The sequence below is a fragment of the Pleuronectes platessa genome, chromosome 18 (genome assembly GCF_947347685.1).
Source record: "Pleuronectes platessa chromosome 18, fPlePla1.1, whole genome shotgun sequence".
NCBI lineage: Eukaryota > Metazoa > Chordata > Actinopteri > Pleuronectiformes > Pleuronectidae > Pleuronectes > Pleuronectes platessa.
The window spans coordinates 17,132,051-17,150,728 of record NC_070643.1 but is presented as its reverse complement, the minus strand read 5'-3'; the positions used below and the strand labels follow the sequence as shown (position 1 = coordinate 17,150,728).

Below are 18,678 nucleotides of genomic sequence, written 5' to 3'. Positions count from 1 at the left end.
TGCAAAGTCCAGGTGAGATCAGCACAGTTCCACCGAGTCCAGCTCGCTCCTCGCCCCACATCAAAGCGGAGTGGTCCCGAGGTCCGAGGCCCAAAAGATCCACCGCAAAGTCAGCTCCAGTTCCATGTGCCACCTTCTGAAACTCCTCAGGTGGTTTGATATCCACGCTACATTAAGAGAGTAGTGTCGTCTACATCCAACTCATTACAAGTCAAATTCCTCTCCCTCGCCTGTCGGGCACAACGGCAGCTCAGAAGTCCTGTTTCTGAATCTCCACTGTTGTGCCACCTGCATGGAAAATGCTGCTGTACTCACATGATAATAACGTCCAACAACACACAGAGAGTAAATATGACAGCAACAAAAAAAAGGCCTCTCCTGTCTCCTCTGAGTTCCGCAAAAAGTTAAATTCAAGGGTTGATTTTTTTCATTTCGATTGTGGTTCTGTTCTAGATTCACGTCTGTGGTTCCGTGGAAAACTCGCGGTGTAGAGGTGGATACAAAGCCCTTCGGACAAGGCTGTGCGTGAGGCGTCACTCCGCGCGACGCTAGGACAAGAGCGCGGACGACAGGAGCAGCATCGCCATCGTGAGGAGAAGGCGGTCACGTGATTGGCTGCTGCCGCTGACGCTTTTCTCCAGCTTGGGAACTTCGGGATTGAATTCATCTGCAGTGAAAGAAAGAGAGAGAGAGAGAGAGAGAGAGAGAGAGAGACACAGATGGAGGGAAAAAAAACAAGAAGAAAGTGAGAAAATGAAGTGAGCATGAAAGTGCCAGACAGAAGGAAACCAACCATTACTCCATTATTAATTCATCAATCTCAGAGGCAGTGTGTGATGCATGCAAATCCTCTTTTAACATATGCAGAGAAAGAGACATGATGCAATTATCAACAAACCACCAATTACCATCAGCACTGCCACATATGGCCATTTCCCCCCCGCGGGAAGGGAAATTATAAATGTTACTCCCCCCCCCCCCCCCCCCACCCCATGTACTCCTCTATTCACACCAGCAATGTTTTTATCCTAGAGGGATTTCAATCAAACCAAATTACTACTGCGGCCGTGCCATTGATTAGACACAACAGAACATTAGCTGTGAGGGGGGGGAAGATGGAGAAAGAGCCGCGAGGACACATTTAGTAACATTGGGTGGATTAAAGCGAGTCATTATGTTCTGTGTGGACGTAATGTTTCCCATTATATCTAGAGGGTTATTACTCGCCAAAATAAAACACAAAAACAACCACTCTTAGCTTTGCTGCTTACAAATACATCAGAGTTTCTAGGACAGGCCGGGCCGACTGCAGCGAGACGTTAAGAGCAAAACCTGTTTTCCTTCCTCCATCAAGTAATCGAACTAAGTGCAGAAGAAAGCTGCAATTTTCCTTCTGATGCCAGACACTCACAAAAGAGGGATGGAAGTGAAAGGCTCGGATGATGGAGGAGGTTTAAGCCTCGAGATGCGACACAGTGATTTAAAAAAAATTGTGTTTTTAGGAAATGGTTTCGTTTTAACATCTTAAAATGACACCGGAGAGAGGAGAAAATACTTGAAAATACTTTTCAAGTACAGGAAAGGATATATATCTCCTGAGAAAAACTTTTACTTCAATGTTTTCATTGGGAATCCTGAATTGAACGGGGTCTTGCATGTTCTCCCAGCTCCTCCTGGCTCTGTCAACCTCCAGTTCTCTTTCTGAAGTGACCCTGGCAACATACTGAAACCCACCGAACAGAAAAAGTGCTGCAGGAATGAATGGGTGAATACAACTTGTACTGTGAAGAGCTTTGAGTGGTCGATGGCGCCAGAAAAGTGCTACATAATTACTGCGCATTTATTTAAATACAGTCCATTTAGAGTCCAAAGACATGCAGATTGTGTTAATTGGAGACTTTAAATTGTCACTCCCTTGGCCGGTGCTTGGTGTACCCCCCCCCCCCCTCCCTCTCGCCCACTGGCAGTTCAGACCCTCACAGGATAAACGTTATATTATATATGAATTAATGGATTTTATTAAAACTCTAGTCAACATTTTGTCAACAACAAAATCACTGGGATGTTTTTATTCTTCGGCCCTTTATTTGTGAGCTGCTGCCGTGGAGGATGCACCACCACCGTTCAGCCACCAGGCTTACACATCAAAATAATGCAGCAGGTTGTTTATAAGATTCTATTTCAATATGAAGTTAAAGCCTTGTTTATGATTTGCTAAGTATAATGAGACTAAGCGGCGACAAGAAGATACAAGGAAATATAAAAATGTAAATTGTTAAAATGCTACTGTTTCATTGTACATTGACACAAAAAGAAATTTAATTGAAATATTGCAACATGTGTGACAGTGTACATCTTGTCTAACAACCAATAAAAAATACATGTAAAAAAAAAAAAAAAGAAGATACAAGGAAGGAGACAAAAGACAACAGACAGAGACAGCAACCACATGACAGCTGATGTTTGGCGAATGTACGGAATTTTGTTTTCCTCCGTCTCGGGAGTGAACCGTCTGGTCCGTCTGGTTGGTGCTGGTCGCGTGAGACTGGAGCGTCACTGTCGCTCTTAAGGAACACGAGGCGTCTGCCTGTCAGCCGTCACACGACACTGACATTCACACCGGCCCGGTGACCTCGAACAGAAAACACTGAGTGAAGGCAGCAGGGATGATACGAAGCAGCACTGACTCACGTGGCACCTACAGGTCAATCGGTGCATTTCTCCAAGATGTTAAATGTACAGACTCTGACCAGACTCTGTCCCTGCAGAGGAAGCTGCCTCTTCTTTATCTTTGCACAAACAACTCCACAGCTCCGTGCACAGACTCTTCCACACTTGTTTTTGTCAGTGCCAACAGCTTTGACAATCACGAAGCTGCACAATATGCACCTCTTCAAAGCCCTTGTTATTTAGGGGAGGCTGCCCTTGCAACATGAATATGGAGGACGTCAGGCGCCTCAGGCCATAACAAGCTATCAAAAGGTCCTCGCTACCACACTTAACATCACAACACAATCGTGGGAGACGGCAATCAATTTCCGAACACACTCTGTATGGCGCACAACAACAGGCGAGCATGCTAGGGCAGCCCTCCTGTCCACGGTGAAACCGCCCAAGGCGTTTACAGTGAGATAAAAAAAAAACACCGGCGCTAGACAGTCGATGAGAGGGGGAAGAGTGTCTGGTCGGATAAACACTTGGGCCAACCCGCGCCGCAATGATGGCCGACTCTGCAGTGAGGTGTAAACAACACGAGGAGAAGGACCCATCATGTACCATTACAGCTCCACAGGTCAGTGGGAGAGATGGGAGGATTTTCAGGCAGCTTACTTTCCGTCCCTTAATGCCGGGGGATCGATAACGTAATGCCAGAGCAAACCTTTTCACCGCCCGTCCATGACCATCGAGCACGAGGCGGGAATGAGACGATGCTCTCAGTTACAGTGGGAGATTTGCACTGGAGTGGTTTAGGAAACATGCAGGGCGAAGTCACAAGTCACTGGTATTTTATTCCATAACAACCTGAGGAGATAAAGCCCAGTGTGTCTAGAAAGGAACATCCACTGGTAAAAATAATCAGTAGAAAGCACTGATGTTAAGTTTAAAATAAGAAAAATCTTGAATAAAATATAGCTTAATATATTTTAAATCATAACTCAAACACAATACTATATACATAACAACTGGGAGAATGCAAGTGTGGGAGCCAGAGTGAGCTTTGTTCTGAATCTAGTGACTGACGAAGCTGGTTTTAACAATACGAGGCTACGAGACTGGTTCAACGCCCACATCTACAATATGTTCAGAAACGTAAATAGATCAATACTCAGTGGTGCTGACTTCCACCAGTAAGAGAAACAGTTCATCAGAACTGGTCAATCGGGTCAAAAATCAAGATCCCATGGATATGTCACCTTCTATTGAGTGGTTCAAACAAAACAGAATGAAATAAACTCCCTCATCTCAAAAAATAACTTAAACATTAACACAATTTATTGAATTGAGTGAAAATGTAGATTAGCAGAGACTAGAAATCTGTTTTATTGTGGAAACTGTTTAGTTTCTCCAAAATATTTAAGTTCTTGACCTTATGTGAAGTGCTGTACTATTAATATTGAATTAGAAATTAAATAATAATCAGCACCCAGTATCTTTTAGATTTTTTGGGGCATTTTGCCTTTATTGCTGGAGCATTGTCTAGATGGGGAAGACATGCAGCAAAGGGCCGAGTCAGAATCGAACCTGTGGCCGCTACAGGACGGCTCCAGCCTCTGTGTGCACTTCAGCTCCTGTGGTCACTGATTATGTCGGCTGCACATATTGAAATAATATTACCTAGTCTTTATGTTTTCTAGTCGAATTATGACGGTTTCTGATAAAATCTTCTCATAACAAGGCACCAATCATGCTAATGTCTGTTTCTGCATCTTAAATCTGCTTCCAGTTGTGTTTGCTGGTCCGATGCCTGATTTATGTTTCAAAGCTTCAACCTGAACACGGCTGCAGCAGACATTCAATATAGGAGGCCGGTGTCTGACGGGCGAATATGTCACAGATGGAAAAACGTGCAGTAGACTAAGCTTTGCTGCAGGAAACAATCAAGCCATGATTAATTCAAGCAGGAAGCAGCAGGACACATTCTGATCCATATTAGTGGATATACGCTGTGAGCAGTTTGCTAGAAGATGCTCAACCGTAACTAATCTCTGCTTCTCGTAATTTATGTTGAACATAGCTAGAAGCACAATAGAGTTGTGTAGTAAAAAGCCAATAAAAAAAACAAAGAGACAAGTCAAGTCACACTTAAACCTTGACTCCAGTTTATTATGACACCCGGTGGCAGCCGACATGTTTTCGAGCCGCCTGTCCCTCCCACTCTTGTGAACTCGATATCTTCAGAACCCCAAAAAGGGAAGTTCTTCCAGTTTGATACAAACCTTCAGTTGGACTCGAGGATGAAGTGGTTAGATTTAAGTGGACAAAAGGTCAAAGGTTAAGGCTGCTGTAGCCTTCCAATTCACAACCATATTCACTTCCCAGGAGCTCTGATGATTTACAATTAAGTGCACATGTTCACATCTTCTGGCCTCTCGAACATGATATCTCAAATCTGCCTTTAGGGAATTTCTCCAAAGTTTGGCTTGAAGATGAACTGATTAGATCTCAAAATGTCAAAGGTCACGTTGAGCTCCAATGCATCTGTATGTAGACTCCAGGAGAAGAATATCTGAGGACATTTAGGCTGAAAACATGTGTTTTGGTGTAAATGATGCTATCTCAAGTCGAATTTGAATTTCGGGGCTTAAGTACACGTGGATGTCAATGTTTCCCAGTTACTTCAATTTTATTGGTTTTGGCCGTCACACCGTTTACCCCTGAAACTCCAAAATAGTTTTGTGGAATCGAACACTTCACCCACCCCTCCATCAGCATAGAGGTGGGTAAATAATGACTGAATTTTCCTTATTGCGTGAGCTATCCATTTAACTCAGTGAGAGAACGTGTAGGAATCATCCTCAACGCTGTGTTAAAGTAAAATGTGACGTAGGTGCAAAGCTAATAATAAAGTTACGAGGATGACAGCGAGTCCAAACATGCACGGAGAGAGAGAGAGAGAGAGAGAGAGAGAGAGAGAGAGAGAGAGAGAGAGAGAGAGAGAGAGAGAGAGAGATGGGAAGCTTTGTTGATGCTCAGCCAGTCTGTGGGCTGGTCTGGTCCTGAGGGTGAGTCAGAGAGTGGGTGTCCAGCGGTCAGTGGGGCCATCAGGTTCTTTGTGTGTGTGTGTGTGTGTGTCTGTGTGAGAGAATGTGTGTGCGTCCTGATTTTGTTATCCCTCCAAATGTATTCAGCAAAATGCATCACAGCGCTAGAGGCTATGCTTCTTTTATGATTCCCTGCCTGTGTGTGTGGTTTTTAAGTTCTACGTAAGCTCCAGCCCGAGTTACTGCTGAGCAACTCGCCCACCACCGAGCTCCTCTTTCTTCCTCTGCCTCCTCTCTCCCCTCTTCTCTGCCCCCACTCTCACTTTTATATCGGTTTTCCGGCCCGTCTCTCCTCTCTCTCTCTCGGCCTTATCTGTCCCTCTTTCTGTCAGACTGTCTCCCGCCGCATTTCTCTTTCACGGCCCCCTTCCTCTCTTTTATCTCTCCGACTCTCTTTATCTCACTTTCTCTATCTCGTCCTGAACTACGTCTGCCCCCCCCCCCCCCCCCATTTCAGTCCCTCTCTTCTATTTTCTCACTTTCCTGCTCTCTCTCTCTCTCTCTCCCTCGCTCCCTCCCCTCTGACTCGGCTGGTCTCAGTTTCCATCTCAGACAGGTCACAGTCTCTTAGCCCTCGTCACACGCTGCCTGCAGCTCCCGCAAACAAGCGTGCTAAATGATTCCCGGCAAGAGGCTTTTGTTTGAGATGAGGACGGAGGAGGAGAAAGAGAAATGGAGGGTTTACATAACCACTCAGCTGCACAATTGACTCTCTGGCTGACATGCTTTCTCCTTAGGTAAACACGGGCCATTCATTCCTGAAAAGACCTCTGCTGACCTTGTGGCGTGTGTGTGGCGGAGCAGGAATGTATGTGTGTGTGTGTGTAAGTGTGCTGCACTTTGGAGAAGATTGCATTTAAAAGGATCATTCTGGTGTGTTATCGGTTATCTACTTAGTTGGACTGTAGTTTTGCATCCTCCTTATCACTAATGAGACCTTACTCACCTCAGGTTAATATCTGAGATCAGGGATGGTAGTTACATCACTAACGTCTGATGGGTAATAAGAGATGTTAGATAAAGGTCTTAAAAAACCCCACAGGATGTTAAAGAGAAAACAAAGGTGAACAACACGCAGCTGATCCTGATAGTTTACAGACCATAGTCTTGGTTTGACTGCCTCACCGTGTGCAGCTCATTAAAAACAGCTAGAAAATGCATTTCCTGCTGAAAGTACAGCGTGAATGCTGAGATGCTGAAATGCTTTTTGCTGAATTAAGCAGAAAACGCATGATGTGACATTGTCAGAGCGCCGGGATGATGATGATGATGTGTTCACCACGTCCTGGTGTGACGTGTGTGTCCCCACTCTACGTCCCCACTTGAATTAAATAATGCAACTCAAAGAGGGAAACACTGAAGTTTATGATGAAACCGACTAAACTGTATAATAATAACGTTGGTATCAGAACCAAAACTGCTTTAGAGTAAATATGAAAATAGGACCCAAGTTGTAATAAACTGAAATTAGACTTTAATGTTGCACAAGGGATGTTTTATCTATTGTGTTTGGTTCATTTGAGGATGTAAGTGTCTGTCTGTGTTGCTGCATCACTACATTTGCAGTGTTCATGATCCTCCTCCTTATTGCACAACTCCCAGAGCAGAAAATAAAGGCTCTGCTCATCAATCAGCTATGGCCCGAGGATTTTCTTTTTTTTCCGGTCATACAAAAAATAGAAACTAACAAATGGTTGGTTCCCTTCCACAATGATTGGTGCACAAATCAAGCTTTGCAGCCGCAGCCAAATATTGACCAGCATCCGGGAATTGGCGGCGGCTCCTTTTCAGCAACACAGAAACAAATGTCCAGTCACTCACCGAGGTTGTGTATTTTGATGTTCGGCCTGACCGTGTAGTCGGGAGAAGTCTGACTGGAGTCGTCATCTGCCTGGGAGACTGAGAGACGCATCACATACACACACAGGAAGACAGAGAGAGAGAGAGAGAGAGAGAGAGAGAGAGAGAGAGAGAGAGAGAGAGATGGAAAAAAAACGATGAGGGGGAAATAAAAGCAAAGGAGATAAAGAAGTCAGCGAAAACCCCCATTTAAATAACAATGTATATTTCAGGCACAGTTAAATAATGTACAGTTATAGCAGAACACAGGAGTGAGTGTGACCCTGCCACAGAGAGTCTGGATTGTGAAACCAGGCCTCCAGCTGGAGATAGAAACCATTGTTTCATTTACTGTTCGTCTAGTCGAGCGCTGCCACATTACACATGAATGAATGACGCGTGGGTTTGCTGATGGGCATGTGTCTCCGCCTTGGGGAACTAGATATGTCTGCCTGTGATTCCGCTGCAGAGTGAGACGACATTCAAAGAGATTTTACATTGTCAGCAATTCATTTTTTTTTACATTGTCAGCAATTCATTTGTTTGTTTTGACTGTTAGGGCCAATTTTAGACATGAATACTAGAGAATATACATCAAATTGAGAATTCCGGAGTTCGTCTTCCTCGAAATTTTGAGATCGAAAAGTTTCTCCACTTTCTTTAACTTTTAAACACTTTGGTTAATTCCTCAGATAATAATTCAGGACATCAGTCATCTTTAGGGGACTGATATTCATGAGTGTGTGCAATTTGATGCACATCCAGATGAAAAAAAGTCTGGATCCAGTGAATGTAAATGTGGTTTCTTGAGGAGCCTCAGGATGCGGACTGAGTGATGAAGAGCATGTGTCATGAATATTCACATCTCTTTCTTATCTTGTGAGGTTCGAGGTGCGAGACGCGCGGAGAGAGAATGAAAAAGTTTTTTCCGGGGGCGGGAAGAAATCAACAGCGCGCCTGACGGCAAGCTGTTAAACTGACCTCGCCGGGCAGAGGCTGGGAACGGGTAAACCGACTGAATGCACACGCAGCCATTCATGCGCGAACACGTGCACGCGTTGAATCTACAGCTGACAAAGTAGCACAGACACATACACACATGGTCAAGCTCGAACACACACACACACACACACACACACACAGATTTGAACACAAACACACACGAAAGCAAAACGTGGCAGACACGTCAATAGATTAGCCGTGACACTGGCATGGGGGGGGGGGGGGGGTTGTTGGTGTTAAGGTGATGTGTACACAGGGGCTGACACTAGCCTAAGTGTGGGATGTATTAGTGCTGACAAGGTCAGAGGAGAGGGGGAGGCTTTCAGCGCCGATCAAAGGGCTGCAGGGGAGAGAGCCGGCTACCAGGGTAAAAATAACACACACTCTATACAGAGCAGCAGGCATCAGGAGAGCCAGAACAAGTGGAGAGGAGATAGACAGCGAGGGAGGAGGAGGAGGGGGGGGGGGGGGGGGGGGGTCAAGAGAGCAGAGGAAGAGGAGGATGGAGAGTGACAGAGGGAGAGATAAAGGGAAGGTGGGCCGAAAGGAGCTGCATCAGTCGAGCTCTACCTGTTGTTTGTCTTTTTTTCTACGTCTTCACGAGAACGTGTCATTCACAGAGAGAGATAGAGCATTACTGTAATAGAGCTGAGACAGAGCAACATTAAGGCCTCACGCTCAAAGCACCGCTGCTAGGGGAGAAGGTGCCAGAGAGAGAGAGAGAGAGAGAGAGAGAGAGAGAGAGAGAGAGAGAGAGAGAGAGAGAGAGAGAGAGAGAGAGAGAGACTGTCAGATCTTGGTTCTTTCTCTCTCTACCTCTTTGTCTTTGTTTCTCTGTGTGTTTTGTGCGTTTGGGAGACACATAGAGAGCTGGGGGGGGGGGGGGGGTGGGGATAAAGTGGCACAGAAAGAAGAGGAAATTGTATTAAATGAGTGGGGGGGGGGGGGGGGGGGGGGAGCAGAGTTATCAGGTCTCACCGGTGGAGCAGCAGACGTAGACCCTCAGTCTCAGGCAGCTGTGGCCATGGTGGTGGGTGGGCGTGGCTGCAACACAACACACACACACACACACACACACACAGAGACACACACAGATTAACCTTGTGACCTCTGCAGGAAACTACGCCATGGACGATCAGCTGTTTAAAGTGCAGCGCTGCAAATCAGCAACAGCCTGTCCTCAGCTGAACTCTCAGAATCCATTAGAAACACTCACACTCTGACAAAGTGGGTGACAGCAGCTGAGGAGACATTCCCCTCCTAATAATCTCAGATATAAAGGCCCAGTGTGCAGGAATCAGCTATTTATGTTCAAAATAATGTTCATAGTCATGTTTTCATTAGTGTATAGTTGCCTGTAATTCAGAATTCACTTGTTTGCTACTTTAGAATGAGGATTATAAAGATTTAAATACAATTAGAAGAGGTTCTTTTTTACAACAACAGGAAAATATCCAGAAGACTCAGCAGAGCAGTGACGTCTGCGGTTTACAGAGCACCGACACTGGCATTAGTATTTATCACCAAAACTTTTTTGAAATTTCATTGTGACTCAGACATTTGTGTTCTCACATACAGCCCTTCTGCAATATTTCAGGAAAATGTCCAAACTTCAGGGCGTCTTCGGACAGGGAGGGGGTGAAAGGAGAGGTATTATATACCAATGAATCCTACACACTGAGCCTTTAAATCATTAAATGTGCAGCACACTCTTCTATGCATCATCCCAACTGGCTGACTCACAGATGTAGTAGTACTCCTGGCCCACGGTGAACTCGTAGCCCAGCGAGAAGGCGCTGTAGCGCTGGAACTTCTCAGAGAACTTGATGGGTGCGTGAGGCGCGTGGGGCCGGTTGCACTCCCAGCGCTTGAAGCCCAGCTGGGGGTCACAGGTGCGGTAGCCGCGGTAGCTGACCATGTAGAGGATGTACTGCTCGGCTGTGACGCGCTCCAGCGTCCCTCGCTGGCTGCTGTTGTAGTGTGGGCAGTAGATGTCCAGGTAGTCGTTGACGCTGACCTGCACCGTGAAGCCCTCCCTTCGTAGCCTGGTTTCAAATACACAGAAAAGAGAGAGAATTAAGTAGGTGGAACAAAATAAATAAGGATAGTAAGGGATGCAAATAATCAAGTGTTTTATTCAAAGGAATATGTTTTTTTCAATCAGTTTCATCATCAGCATGAGATTAGTTCAGCCACCAGAGTAAAGGAAATAACTACGTCTGCAACTTGTCAATTCAACACCTGATAAACAAACAGGGTGTAATATACAAACTAAGCTGAAGAGATGTTCAGATGTAAACCTTCAGCAGCTTTCGAACTGGAATCTATCTCCAGTTTCAGCTCTCTCACAACAGTGTGTTGTGATGATTGGACCAAGAAGAGAATCTCACTTCCAGCAAGTGAGTTCAAATCAGAAATATGAGTTTTAATGCAGACAGACGTCACACACAGGAATCCACAGGCCCAAAAAAAAGTATATTATTTTCACATACAAGGGAGGGCTTCATGAGGAGTGAATGCTGGAAAGTACAGAGATGACTGTGTCTCAATTCAGGGAGGCGCTGGAAGGAGGTGGTCTTCAAATGAGGCCTGCTCCACAGAGAAGGTTTCACTGCCCCTTGGTTTTGTACTATTACTCGTTTAGTTTGGTTGAAACATGGCACTGAAGCATTGGATGTCTCGCCACTTGCCTCCTTTGAAACTCGTCATCAAGTCTCAATAAAAAAGACCCCCCCCATTAGAGCCTTAGCTTCTCTGCGCTGGAAAGACTCCACTACATTTAAAGCCTTTGAAACGGGACGGCACAGTTTCACCGCTGTGACACAGTCGGTCTTCAGCTGCCGCCTCAGAAGGAAGCCGCCCCTGAATGGAGACACGGCTCATCTGGCAGCGAGCGCTGGGTGAGCAGGTGTATTTAAACTGGGTGAGCGATGAAGGGCAGGTGTGGGAGAGAGAAGTGGAGGGAAGCTGAACAATGGGAGGAAGTGAAGCCAGAGAGTGAGTGAAAAACAAAAAATAAAACCGGAAGTAGGAGTCAGTCAGTCCTGATGGATCATCACATGTATATTCAAATTAAAATATATCTTTATGATTGGAAAAACAGTTATTCCATCAGTATAATATCAACATGGACATAAGTTACAAATTAAACTGTATTTACTTTATAATGCTGCTAAAAAAAAGGTGCAAGTCTTCACCTAATCTAGCTGCCTGTGAAAAAGGTCATAAATTACTAAAACACACATATTGACCAGCTGATCGATGACGTGACCTTTTCACCTCGACCGAAATCACAACAGCAACACAACGAGGCCAGAGAGCTGTAATCCTTCTTCTTCAAGAGATAAACTCCTGCACCTTCACCCCCCCCCTCATATAAAAAACACACACAGTCTCACTGGAGCCCGCGGCGCTGAGAGCGATAATCTGCACTCTTGTCCCCCCCCCCCCCCCCCCGAGCCCGGGTCACTGAGGCGGAAGGAGAACCTGTCAGTGGCGATGTATGCCAGGGGCCCGAAGGGGAAGTGGGCCTACACAGGGGCGCACATGATGATGGACCAAGCCAAAACCCCCCCCCCCCACACACACACACTTCCCCCTCCTGGAAAACCACCAGTGATGGACGAGGAGGCCGTGAGTATTAACAGGTACAGGCCAAGTTGAGTGTGTGAGTGTTTTGTGTGTGTGTGTGTGTGTGTGTGTTTGTGTGTGGGTGTGTGTGTGTTTGTGTGTGTGTGTGTGTGAGTGTTTGTGTGTGTGTGTGTGTGTGTGTGTGTGTGTGTGTGTGTGTGTGTGTGTGTGTGTGTGTGTGACGTACATGAGGGCACAGTATAACCCTGAGACGATGATGTGGTATGATTTCCCTTTCCAGCCCCCCCCGCTGTGATCCTCACTGTTTTTAATACTGAGTATACTTATTATGTTCATTACACAATCAGTAATTAGACAAAGTAGAAGTCATTAGAAGGGCTCCTGCAGGTGAGCTGATGAGATGGGAATTGTCCTTGGCCGCAGTGATGCGTAACCTGCACCAACCGGCTGTAATGACTCGTATGCACCAGTAGGTGGAGGTATTGTGCTGTATTAAGTTTAAGGAGCAAATCTCCCTCCTCTTTTCCTCTGCACTCATTTTTGTTCCCCCTCTTCCTGGTTGTCTCTCCTCTCTTACACATTTTTTTCTGTTACACACATACAAAGGGGTACACACACACACTCACAAACACCCCTCACTGTGTACACACTGTGCCAGCACACACACACGTATACACACAGCTCACGCAAACGTATACGTAACAATACGTTACTGGGTCAGGCCTCCAGAGGGATTACTATTCAATTACAAAATGAGGATCATAAATGTCATAACACCTCTCCGGCTTTCTCGCTCTCTCCACCTCTCTCTCTCTCAGTCTCGCCATCTTTATCGCTGCAGCGTTACAACTGCTCCCTTTTCTGGATCCTCTCCTCCGCTCCCCTCCTCCTTTTCATCTGCACCTCTTCCCTTCATTTACACACATGCTGAGGCAGATGAATATCAGTTCTCTTAACCAGGGTCTCTTTTTTTCTGGGCCATCAATCTTATCGGCGCTCTCTATCCCTGCTGCTCAGATGTGAGATGACAGACTTTTGTCTTGCAGTGTTGCGAGAAGAGACAACACAGCCACCGCTTCAAAGGGACTATATTTAGAGGGGGGGGGGGGGGGGTTGGTTGGTGGTAGGGAAGGGGAGGAAGTTTGAGATCGGGGAGGAGAGGTAGGGCTAGATAAAGAGGTACAATGGCTGTGGAATGGTAAATAGATAGGAGATGAAATATGAAAACGTGCGATGAGGAGAAGCCTGGATGTGGAAAGTTGAGAAATGAGAAATGGGTGAGAAGATGTGCTACGCAAGGAAGCAGGGTGTGTGTGTCTGTGTGTGTGTGTGCGTGTTGTATAATTTATGGAAGAAATGCACTGAGACAGTAAAACAAATGCAGCTAATCCACCATCACTGCATTTGTTCCCAAGATTTATTGGCTGCTGAGACAGGAACATGTAACAGTGAACATGTACACGAGGCCTCTGTAATGGGCAATCATGGATTATTTGGTGCATCCACGTGCCTTGAATGTAAAAGCAGGGAATGAGTGCAGGCCTGCAACAATTATATATATATTCTTCAGGTTTATTTATTCATCAGTGAGTCAAAAGGATGTTTTTTCAGACATGACCTGCGGGTAAAGTCCAGAGAACCAGTTACTTTTCACACTTGCCTTTCCCACACAGAGGGTCTCTGCACAGACACGTTCACAACAGCAACAAATCCTCTTCACTATTCAGGCGGGAGGTGGAGCCGCCGGGAGCAGGAGGCGGAGACAGGAAGTGACGTATTAACTCCGCTGCGGAGATCATGTGATTGTTTTTGACAACACACAGACACCAGCGTGGGCTCTTATCAACACAATCTCCCTGGACATCTTCGTCTGAGTGTTACTACGTGTGTGACACTCACTCACTATGATCCCCTGCCCGGTTCTCTTATCGCCTTCTCCTTCATTTCTGCAGAATTATTTTGCTATAGGAGGAGACAGGAGAAAAGTCTGGAGCTTCTCACTCTGACATTTGAGTTCACATCCTCTGGAGAAGAAGAGTATCTGCAGAGGGTCAGTGAATGTCTGAACGCAGCTTGAGATGTGAAGAAAGGTAGCTCACAGCTCACAGCTCACACTTGCTTCTTGTATTGAATCCACTGTCCAAAAATCTACTAAATTCAATTCTACTACATTTTACATTTTAATAAAGAATCACAATTGGACACATGTTCATGTCCGTCATGTTAAATTCCTTGGACTGGTTAATTCAGATTAATAGGAGACTATTGTCAGTAGGTGTGAATGTGAATGGTTGTTTGTCTCTGTGTGTTGACCCTGTGATACACTGTGTGACCTGTCCCGGGTGTACACCTCCTCACGCCCAATGACTGCTTGGGTTGGCTCCAGCTTACTCCCTCTATCCTCTATAGATTATGTATGGGTGGAAATAACCTAAATAATAAGGTAAATGTCAGCGCTAGGGGAAGCAGGAGAGAGAATTTTAGTCTGCAGGAAAAAGAGGAGGTAAGATGGTGCAGGGGGAAAGACGACTAATAGGGTGGAGTGAGAAGAACAGGCTGGCAGGGTGAGAAGAGGCGGGGGGTCCCGCTAGGTGTATACTGTTATATAAGCAGTCCACTTAGTGGGACAAGACAGAAGGGTTGCAGGCCAGAGAGGAACGGAAGGAGAGAGGATGAGAAGAGAAAACAGAGGAAGAGGGTGAGAGGAGATTTAATAAGTGACGGAGGAGGGGAGGAGGGGAGGAGAGGAGAATGCACTGAATGATGACAATGAAGAAAGGGATGGAAGAGGAGGCAGAGGGCGAGACAGAGACATAGTGCTCCCCCAGGGATGAACACATGTGTGGTAAGAGTGCATAAAAAAAAAGACTGATGGCTCTCGTTCTCCTGTTGTCTCTCTATTCCTGCAGCCTCCGACTCGCGCCCCCCCCCCTTTCCGCCGTGCATTGTCTCCGTGGTGGTTTTTTTCGCTGTCTCATCATCATTTTCCCTATGAGTGGGAGTGCACAGCTAGTTAGCAGAGGCTGCACAAGCTGTCGAAGGCTGCCAGGGGAGGCCGAGAGAAAGAGGGGGAGAGAGGGAGAGCGAGTGAGGGAGACGGAGACAAAGATAGCACCGCTGCACCTTTCACATCAGCGCTAAAAAGAGTCTGTGGAGAATACCGCCGGTATCAATAAATAACAATGGCAACGTAGCACTACAGCTAAAAACACTTAGAAACATGCAGCGGACAGAAACAGAGCGTTTTCTACATAATCTATAAAAAGTAAAAACATCATGATGCAGTCGTTTGAAACCAGGAAAATGATAAAGTTTCCCTCACTTTGCTCATGACTAAAATGAAACCGAACCCATATCCTTTGTAGAATAAGAATCCATGTTCTGGATAATAGGTTCTGTTTGCTTTAAAGTGAAATCAGACACATGGGCTGACTTATAAGGAAAAATAAAACCAGTACAACTGTATTTGTTTCATTTTTTTCCCCTCCCGACATGAATGGGTGTGAGGAGTGTGAATCCACAGAGGTATCCCTCAGTCTGAAGTCAGTGCTGTTTCTTCTGCTGTGGCTTCGCCTCACGTTACTGCCACAGGCTCCAACTGTTCTCCAGAAAAAAATCCATTAAAAGCAGCTGAGAGAGACAAGTGGTTGCTTTTTGACGAACATCGTCCAAATCCCAGAAATAACTTGTGACTGTGGAGAACGAGACACTTGTGGCTTTCAGCTCTTCGTGGATCTGATGTGAATCTATATATCAGCAGCTGTCCGTGGCTCACTGTTACAGAATAACATCAGTGGGAAATGAAAATGTTATCTTCTGACGTTCTCTGCTTTATTTGAGCGGATTTTTCTTTCTCCGGATTTAATTTCTTGCAAAGATTTCCTGAGCTTTTCTTCCCCCGCTTGGTTTATGTGCTCAAATATCTACAAAGCAATTTTGAACAGAGCTTTTCAGTGTCAAAAATAGCAGCGCGGAGTCAGGATAATTTAATTGAAAGAATCGACTTCTGCATAAATGCTCTTGTCGCTGCTCAGACTCTCTCTCTCCCTACACCCACAGTAAGTAATCTCGGTCTAATTGACGGCACGATGTTGTTTTTATTGTGCGTGTGCATTGTTTATTATTTTTTCTTCCTCAATGGCTCAGACGAAAACATAATTTGTTGAACTTTTAATCGAATTACAGTCTTGTACAGGTACCTCGGTCGCCGGGTTTGTATTGTTGTCTCTCATTAGAGATGAGGTCAGCATGGCTTTGTCATTGATGCCCCTTAAAAAAAACACTCTCTCTGGGGTAATCAACATCAGCCTCATCAGGACGATAAGCCAGCGATGCGTGAAATGGCGTGAGTTAGAATGCTATTTACCAATCGTCTGTTTACCATCGACAAGACTCATCCTCTCCGGTCCCCTGGCAGGGGACAAGCTAAGCTACGCTGTTTTTTCTCTTTACCTCAGCACCTAAACTCATTACTCGTGGATGCACGCATGCACACAAAAGACAACGGCATCCATTACACACACACACACACACACACGCACACACACAAACACACTATCTCCTGCGAGTCGCCACTGATTGAGTTAACGCCGCAATCAACGGTCCGATTTACAGCATTTCGATCCAAAATGGAGGATCGAGGGTGAAACAAGTGCTGAGCCAGTTTGATTGAAGAGGCCGACACTGCAACTCTCCTCTATCGCTATTACACCACCGGGACTCATCCACCGGTTTCCTCCACCACCTCTGTCCTCCCTGGCCGCAGACAAATTGAAGAGGATTACCTTTTTCATATTTACCCATTTCTCTATAAACCTCTCCACGGTTTATCCTCCAGACCTTCCACCTTTACTCCCATCACTTGAAAACTTCTGCCATGTTTCTTCCCCTTGCTTTTATGAATGTGGGAAATGCTTTGCAACCGCGTTTTTACATTAACGCACATCTGCACCTTGAATCCGTCCCTTGAATCCACAGCTCGTCTCCTGACCCCTGCATCACCCACAGAGTACACTCTACTGCTGATGCAATTACAAGTCTTGCTTAAGGACACCTTGAGGCAATCACCTTCTCGAACCAATCACGGTAAAGGCTGGTTATCAATTCAAACCAATCACAGGTCAGCCTCTCTGTGGCCTGCAGTGAGGACTCAGTGTGTTTCCTGCAGCCTCTGCTCAATGCACAGAATATGAAGCCGAGGCTCATCAAACTTTAACACAAAGATAACAACCGATGTTTTCTAATGAATATTGATCTTCTTTATGTGCGTTAAGATTAAATGCTGAATAATTACCGAGTACACAAACTCCACTGTGCTGCAGAGAAACACCAAATGAATGAATCACTTTCATTCATTCGCTAATTAATACATTTTTGTTGATGTTGCCCGGTCGTGGCATTTACACGGCGGCATCAATGAGTTCAAACAACCTCATGAGTGAAACACTAAATGATCGCTGCTGTAGTTTCAACATGAAGAAAGTTGAAAGAGATATTTCTGGGATTTCCTAAAAACGCAATCTCCTCCCCCCCCCCCCCCTCAGTAGGAGGTCACAGAGCAGTTTTCGGCTGAAGAACAGCTTCCAGCAGCTTGTGGGGCCAATTCCTGCCGACACAGGGGCTGCGAAATGGAGCTTTCACTTAATGGATGGTCTCTCTGCTGGCTGTTCCACCCTGCTCGCTGTTCCCCCCCCCGCGGTCTGGTCGCCCGGTGTCTTTGTCTCTCGCAGCCTCGCTCCCAGCGTCTCTTTAGTAAAGTGGGCGGCGCTGGAGGGAGCTGCTCCAGAAATATAAAGCACCAACCAACTTAATGGAGGCAAATGTCCCTTTGTGACAAACATGCAGTGTCACATATCGACTCGGGATTTCTGGTCGCACCACTGGATTTATTAGCCGGTGGAGGAAAGGATGCAGGGATGAGTCAGGAGCCAGGAGGAGCCATTCAGGAGGAAAAAATGAAAATGTCTGGTACAAGGGCTGCCTGTCAGCTACTCTGATGGATCCCTTTGTTTACGGAACACCAGAATGTGGTGAGAGATCCCGATCACTGTTCCTCACAGCCCCAGGGAAGATCTTCAGATGGCTTTGTCTAACCAGCCGACCAAATAAACTCAATTTACAGTGACGCACAACAGGGAAAAACTTCACACACTTCAGAAGCTTCTCTGCAAATGTCAGATTTTGGTGCAGATAAAAGCTGTTACACTACTTCTCACATGACTCACTGTTTTTTTCTTTGAGTTTCTTTGGACTTTGAGCTCTTTAACAATGCAGACTTAGAGAAAAGAGAAAAACTGACAACAGAAACATTTAAAAGTCATTCAATAAAACAAGTCACAAAGATAAAACCTACCCCTTTGGTTGAACTGCTCACATTTGCATCGTTGTAAAGAAACAAATCCACCGTGAGAAGTCAAGCAGAAACTTGATCGTCACGCTCGGTGGTCGTGTGTATATGAGTAGTGGCGGGGAGGGAAACAAAATG

General features: G+C 45.7%; 1 protein-coding gene across 1 annotated transcript in view; it reads right to left on the bottom strand.

Annotated features, from left to right (window-relative positions):
- Nucleotides 1–548: 548 nt before the first annotated feature.
- Nucleotides 549–18,678, bottom strand: part of efna3a (ephrin-A3a) — a 58,853-nt gene continuing 40,723 nt past the window's right edge. The window contains exons 2-5 of the mRNA XM_053447199.1: nucleotides 10,347–10,648; nucleotides 9,582–9,647; nucleotides 7,584–7,661; nucleotides 549–667 (exon numbers count right to left, since the gene is read on the bottom strand). Of these exons, the coding sequence (XP_053303174.1) occupies nucleotides 549–667; nucleotides 7,584–7,661; nucleotides 9,582–9,647; nucleotides 10,347–10,648 (565 nt within the window). The remainder of the gene's footprint in view (nucleotides 668–7,583; nucleotides 7,662–9,581; nucleotides 9,648–10,346; nucleotides 10,649–18,678) is intronic.